This window comes from Nannospalax galili, unplaced genomic scaffold (assembly GCF_000622305.1).
Source record: "Nannospalax galili isolate Female #2095 unplaced genomic scaffold, S.galili_v1.0 scaffold154, whole genome shotgun sequence".
Classification (NCBI taxonomy): Eukaryota; Metazoa; Chordata; class Mammalia; order Rodentia; family Spalacidae; genus Nannospalax; species Nannospalax galili.
The window spans coordinates 400,354-407,965 of NW_008335281.1; the positions used below are offsets into that span (position 1 = coordinate 400,354).

General features: G+C 40.6%; 1 protein-coding gene across 1 annotated transcript in view; it reads right to left on the reverse strand.

Moving 5' to 3' along the window:
• The window catches only part of Utrn (utrophin), a gene marked incomplete in the record, with an annotated part of 557,450 nt that overhangs the window by 301,851 nt on the left and 247,987 nt on the right, over positions 1–7,612 (reverse strand). Inside the window, 2 exon segments of the mRNA XM_029561956.1 lie at positions 3,395–3,470; positions 6,915–7,064. Coding sequence (XP_029417816.1) covers positions 3,395–3,470; positions 6,915–7,064 — 226 coding nt within the window.

Below are 7,612 nucleotides of genomic sequence, written 5' to 3' on the forward strand. Positions count from 1 at the left end.
AAAGAAGAGCCACAGGGCATGGGTGGCGAGAAACCTGACTTGGAAGTGACCACATTACAGATCAATGCAGAAAAATTTACTGTTCAGAAAAAAGTGTCGCTTGGTAAGTAGCTCGAGGAAGTAAGGGGGCAGAATTTGACCTCACATGCATCATGGGAAAATTAATTGCATGAAAATTAAGGAACTAAATATAAGAACTGCAACTGTTAGCTAAAAATGTGAAAGAGTATCTTTATGATTTCAGAGCACTAAACATAAAAAAGAGAAGCTATTAATGGGCTTTAAAAGTTTTAAACCACAGAAAAGGATACCATAAATATGTATTTTTTAAATCCTCAAAAGATTGAAAAGGTGTTTGCAATATACGTGGAATTAATTAGTAACCAAAATGCTTGTCTTGTTTTTTGTTGTTGTTTTTGGTCAGTCTTAAACAACTAAATAGATAACCCACAAAAGACAAACACAAAGAAGGAAATTAAATATGAAAAATATGTTCAAACTCACTAAAAAACTGAGAAAATACAAATTAAAGCGAAACACTACATACACAGGTCACAGTCTGGCAAAGTCACAGCGAAGTTCTGGCCTCCTCGTGCCCCTTCTAAAACATCTGGATGATTAAACCACCACTGTTACCATCTTCATCATCGTGTCATTTGCTTTTCTTTCTCTCCTAGGTACACAGGGGCACTTCACTGGAAACTACGTGACATGTCATCACAACACACCAAACACAGAAGGGGGAATGAGAATCTAGTTTTCTTCTGTGAAGCCAGAGGCTTAAGAGGTTTTTGGTTTAGTTTGTTTTTAAATATTATTTATTTATTTTTATTCTGCACGTAAGAGTATTTTGCCTGCATGTGTGAAAGTGAACCCACGCATGCAGTGCTGGCAGAGGCCAGAAGATCCCCAGAAGGTATTGGATCCACTAGAACAGTTGTTAGCTGATATGTGGGTGCTGGGAACCAAGCCCGGGTCCTCTGCGACTGTGCACTGAATTGCTGAGCCATCTCTCCAGCAGCCCCACTTAAGAGGTTTAGAAAAGGTAAAGTGATGTCACTTTCTTAATTTTCTGTTGCTTTGAAACACAGGTAACAATAATGCCATAAAAACATATTTTGTTAGACTATAACAGATTTAGTACTACTATTTTTTTTTTTTTTAAATCTTTTTGAGACAGCGTGTCCCTGTAGCCCCAGCTGGCCTGGAACTCACTATGTAGACCAGGTTGGCCTCGAACTCACAAGAGATCCTGTCTCTGCCTCCCTAGTGCTGGGATTAAAGGCATGCACCACCACGCCTGACTGTACTGTTATTTTTTAAACATATTGATAAGCAACCATTTTGAAATTTTGTATACTAAATCAAAGGAACCTTGTGAGATTCCATTTATAGGAGACCCTCAAGAGAGACAAACTCTTGAGGCTAGAATGCAACTGGTGGATGCCAGGAGCTAGGAGTAGAAGTGACCTCTCAATAGCAAGACCCCTCCATTCAGAGTAACGGAGATATTTTGAAGTTAGATACAGGGAAAGTTTGCACAGTGCTGTGATGCCCTAAATACCCCTGATTTTTAAAAATATTTATTTATTTATTTATTTAATGTGTATGAGCATGCTGCCTGCATGTGTGTAAGTGCACTTGTGCTGTGCAATGTCTGTAGAAGCCAGAAGGGAATGCCAAATTCCCTGGAACTGGAGTTATGGATGGTTGCTAACCACTATGTGGGTGCTGGGATTCGAACCCGGGTCCTCCGCAAGAGCAGCCAGTGCTCTTAACTGCTGAGTCATCTCTCTAGCCCCCTCTTTTTTTTCTTTCTGAGACAGGGTGTCACTATGTAGCCCTAGTTGTCCTGGAACTTGCTATGTAGACCAGGCTGGTCTCCAACTCACAGATCTGCCTTTGTATCTGCCTCACTGCCTCTGTCCCCTGAGTGATGGGATTAAAGGCATACACTACCATACCTGGCAGAATTATTCATTTTAAATAGTTCATTTTAGTTTTTGAAAGGATTTTTTAAAAAGAAAAAAATAAATTAAGACATTATGAAGGGGCTGGACAGATGGCTCAGTAATTAAGAGCACTTACTCCTCTTGCAAAGGACCTGAGTTCTGTTCTCTGCACCCAAGCTGCATGGCTCACAACTGCCTATAACTCCAGCTCCAGGGGACCCAACGCCCTCTTCTGGCCTCTATGGGTACATACTCACACACATACACATAATTAAAAAATAAAATAAAAACATGTGCAGGAAGAAAGTCATGAGATTAGCTTCAGGTCTTTTATCTGTTCCAGGGATGACTGTCTTGAAAAGAACAAACTGAAAACCTAATGCAAAGTATGGTTCTGTCATTGGCCAGTTATACTTCTAAGTATATACGCAAATTTTACTGCTCCTTAGTCAAAACGATGCTTTATAAAGACAACTCATTGCAACCTTTCAAAATGCAGCAAATCCTTTCCTTACAGGCATGGAGTTGAAACTGTATTCTTTGTGAGTCAGCAAAATGTCAATTCAAGTGTTTTAGGTATGAATCAAGAAAACCAATCAGGCCCCAGGGATTTCTGGTGCAAAGCGCTAGGAAAAACAAGTAATGCAGATCACACAGAGCCACAAACAAGCCTGCAATATCAAGAAGTGAAGAAGAAACTGTGTCGTTCATCACATTTTTCTGTCCTCTCAGGGGGAAGAAGAGGAGGTGGAGGAGGTAGAGGAAGAAAGGCGACAGCGGGTAAGAAGTAGCAGGTGGGCGGGGCTGTAAAGGGAGAGGTGGTGAGGGAGGAACACAAAGAAAGACCAGCAGCAGCTGGTGTGAGAGGTTTCACTAGGTGACCCAACAGATTGCACATAGAGCGAGAAGGTTAGGGGAGCTGGCAAGGCAGCAGGAACAGCTCTGTGATCTACTTGGCAGAAAAAGAGAAGGAAATAAGAAAAGGAATTGTGAGAAAACATGCCTCTTTCCTTATCTAAGGGAATGGCATTTGCCAGCACATAGCTTCCCTGGATGTGGGGCGATCAAAACCCCCTCCCCTCTCACTTCCAACAACTTCTACACCGTGACCAGGCCCAAAGTGCACATGCTAAGCACATGCTGCCACGGCAGGTCATACCTGATGTAAAGGTGTCTATATCCATTAAATTTACCTCCTATTTCCCACCCAGTCTCTCCCCTTCCTTCAGCAGGACTCAGGGTGTTTCTTTCATTCAAGGAAAGGCAAGTCTTTTCACCCATAAGAGTCAACGGCTTCCCCATGCTGAGCAGCCAAATAGTCTTGAATTTACAATATAAAACAGCAATTGCATAATGGTGTTACATTTTTCTAGTTTACATAAGATGCTCATGTCCTGATTTTTCTACATTGACAACATTGCTGAAGAGTAAATGTATCTTACCAGCAACTCTCATCTGTGAAGCCAAGCAAGGCTCCTGGGTGCGTATCTTCTGTATGCCAGGCAATTCTTTGCATATCTGTAGCAGAGAGAGAAGGGTGCTACGTGAATAAAGATGACCTCATCTTCACAAGACAGGCACTGTTCTAAATGACCGCTTGGCCAATTTTCTTTCCACTGACACCTAGATTTGCATCTCCACCTTCACTCTCCACTGCAGTCTTGCAGGAGCCCTTCCGTCCTCTGACATTACTCCCAAGAATGCTTACCTGTCCTTACCTGCTGTGACTCATTCATATCATGAAGCTGTCTGCTCCCCTCCCAACCCATGAAGCCTGTTGATACACTGCAAGTCTGACTTTCTTCCTACCTCCCTAAATTTTCTTCATCAGCACATTTTTCTCTGTTTATCCATTAAATACCACCATGGACAGGATAAATTTGGGGTCTTCTTACCCTTGACCCTGGACCCTTTTTCTGTGTCCTGGTGGCCCACATTTTCCCATATGGAGTTTTCAGAGACTAAATATTCCTCATAATATACCTGGGGTTCGATTCTGTCAGCTGTATATTCAGACATGTCCAAATCTCAATTCACTGTCCTCCCTGACAGCCCCTTTATAAGCTCTTCTCAGAACTCTAACTGATCTTTCTATTTTGATTCTTAGGATGACTTCATCCTTTCCTGCAATAAAGATATATGGTCTTTCAAATACAAATCTCTTCCACTTTAAATCCATTAATAGTTGTCTATTCCCTCAAAGTAGTGAATTCTTGTCAAGATGGAGCTAAATTCCATAGAACACCATGTATGGCGATGGCCCCAGGGTCTGGTCTCTGCAGGCATCTCTCAGCCATCTACGCCATACTGCACTACTTCCAGGACTCAGTTGCATGGTGTTCATTCTGAGTCCTCTAGTCCCTTTCACCTGCTGCCCCACCCCTCCTACAAAGCCATTCCTCATCTGATCAGTACTTACTCATCCTTCATAAATTAGCCTGAATAAGATTTCCTCCCCCAGACCTTCCTGAGTTACCCCAAAGTCTGCTGGGTGCTGCACCTACATGCTCCCAGCCTCTGTGTTTTAATGCTTGTCTCCTTGTCTCACCTATGACAAGCTCTCAGGGTGAGAAGCAGGGTCACACTGCTTTCTGTATTTCTTATTCTTAAAATGGTACCTTGCATCAAGTCAGAATGGAACAAAAAGCTGCCATAGTGTGTGAAAGAAAGAATGGATGGACTATCCCAGTGGAGTGTCTCTTCATGTGTGTGAGAGTCCCCACGCAACAAGCATTGCCTGGTCTTAGATATTCATAATTCCCTGTGGATGATATTAACATCCACATGAAGTCCTGCAATAATGGAAGCTTCAGTGTTGTCTAGCACAGAACTCCCAAACTGAACACCATGCCCTTTTTCCACAATACGAACCCATATCCTCTGTGTTAAATAAAAATATGTGCTCTGATTGAGTAAGGACAAACTGACTTTGTCAAGCAATACAGGAACCAGTGTGTCTAGAAAGGAGAGCAGGGGGGGAGAGGGTATCAGATAAAGCCAGAGATAACAGGAACTCAGCCCATGAAGCTCCCAAACTGAACACCATGCCCTTTTTCCACAATATGAACCCATATCCTCTGTGTTAAATAAAAATATTGTCAAGCAATACAGGAACCAGTGTGTCTAGAAAGGAGAGCAGCGGGGGAGAGGGTATCAGATAAAGCCAGAGATAACAGGAACTCAGCCCATGAGGGGCCTTATGCATCACAGTAAGGACTTGGACTTTTACTCTCAGTAAGACAGAAAATCATTAGTAGACTTTGTTCACAGAAGTTCCTGGATCTGACTTATATCTTAACAAGGCTCAGGCTGCTTTGCTGAGAAAATGCTGATAGATCGTAGCAGAGGAGACCAGGGAAGAGCATTTGCCAGTTACCAAGACAATAGATGGTGATGGCTTGGGACAAGTTAGTGGCAATAGGAAGTCAGGAAATGTAGTCAAATTGATGAAAGTTGAAACAATTATAAAGGAAACATTCAAGGGCCACCCAACATCTACAATTATCAAAATTCTGCTCTTATATGCCTTAGCACATATAGCCATCTGTCTGTCCTTTAAAACATTCATCAAGTACATGGGAGAAGCTGATGACAGTGACTTCAAAGTATTATAGGGTTTGTTTTTGTTTTGTTGTGAGAAGAGTTTTCTCTTGATTGAGATATAATTCACATATACATAAATATGTATCAGTGTATATATGTATATATATTTCATACATAGACACACACATCATAATAATGACTCCAAGGTTGCTAACAGGCAATAATAAAGGTGTAGCTGGCATTAACTAGTGAGGTGTACACTGAGGCACAAGGGGAAGGCAGAAATCAGAAGTTCAAGTCTGTAAGTTTCGAGATGTCTATTAGACATCTAAGCAGAAAGGCTGAACAGGCAGTTGAACACAGAAGTATAGTGCATATGGGGGAGTCCAGTCTAGAAATACAGATTCTTAGGTGACTCTTCTTAATCACAGAGGCTGGATCTAGAAAGCATATGTATCAGTAGATGCTCGGTGATAACTATTTCTTTTTTCTTCTACTTCCTTCGTTCTTCCTCCTCCCCCTCCCCCTCCTCCTCCCCCTTCTTTAGAGATAGGATCTCATTATATACCCCAGGTGGGCTTTGACTATATCCTCCTGCTGCCTTAGCCTCCCATGTGCCAGAACTACAGATGTTTACCAACACACTCACTATGACTTCCAGTTTAATAGGGATGAAAAAGAGAGAAATGACTAACAGTCAAAATGACTGTCTATCCTTTCAATGTCCCAGACAGATCACATACCCTGATACAGCAAGTATCCAGCCAAAATAAAAAGAACCCTATGATCTTATCTACCTTTAACCATTTCAACTGCAAATTAGTAATTATACATGGAAAATGATTCTTATTTCAGTCCAATTTTAGTCACATGTTTCTGGAGTCTAATAATATGTTTATAGTGAAGGAATAAAATCTCTAAAAATAAACACATATGTGACATATGTGGGACATCAAGAAGCTATTTTAAGGTCTTAATTTTCAGAATGTAATTACTGGCATTTTCTTGCCTAATTCCAATATATAGTTGCAATGTGGTACATAACATATAAATCTCCTAGGAAAAAGAATTCCATGTAAAATAAAATACATTCTTTGATATTACATGTGACTATCAGTGAGGCAAAGGTCATTCTAAGGATGAATAAATGTCAGTAAACCACTTGTTTCTGGATATACTTAAAAAAGTGACAAGAGCACATTTCTTAGAACATAAAATCAGTAAGTATGGGCCAGTGAGACGGTTCAGCGGGTAAAGGTGCTTAGTACCAAGACCAACAACCTGAGTTCCATCTCCAGACCTACATGGTAAAAGGAAATAAGGGACTCCCCCAAGTTTTCCACACATACACGCACAATAAATGAAATTTCAAAGATTAGTAAATAGGAAAACTATGATAGAGGAATTCCACATGCATACCTTATTCCACATCGCATTTACAGTTCTTAAACTTTCTGAAAGTTTATCTCTTTGACGCAAACTCAGGCTTTCATCGGAAAGCATTTCCAGTTCTGTTCTGTTCAGCCATTTGAGCTTGTCGGCTTGCAGTTCCATCTCTTGGGTTAAGTCCTGAAAGTGTCAGAAGACAAGTGTGGTTAGATAGTTGTTCTACAGGGCAAGTTCAGGAAGCATACCAGAACTCTCTTGGAAAAGTACTCTTGTAAATGTGGAATTCTAGATTCATAAATGGAAAATAACTTACCAAAACTGTTAACCAACTCTAACTCATAGAATATGAACACATACTTGTGTGCATTTTTGTGTATATACATGAACAAACACAATCTCTAAGAAAATCGTATTTTAATTTTAATTATGTATATATGTGTGTGTGGGTATGTGCACATGTGAATGAAGGTACCCACAGAGTTCAGATAAGGGTGTCGAATCCCTTGGAGCTAGAGTTATAGGTGGTTGTAATCTAGCTGACATGGGTGCCAGTAACTGAACTCAGGTCCTCTGCAAGAGCAGTGCTCTTTTTTTTTTTTAATTATTTATTTAATAACCATATAATTAGAAGAAGCATTTCATTACAACAGCATTGATATATTCAATAACAATTTCCAGAGCTAAGATGCATCTCTTTCAAAATTTGCTGTAATTTTTAGCTTTACAGC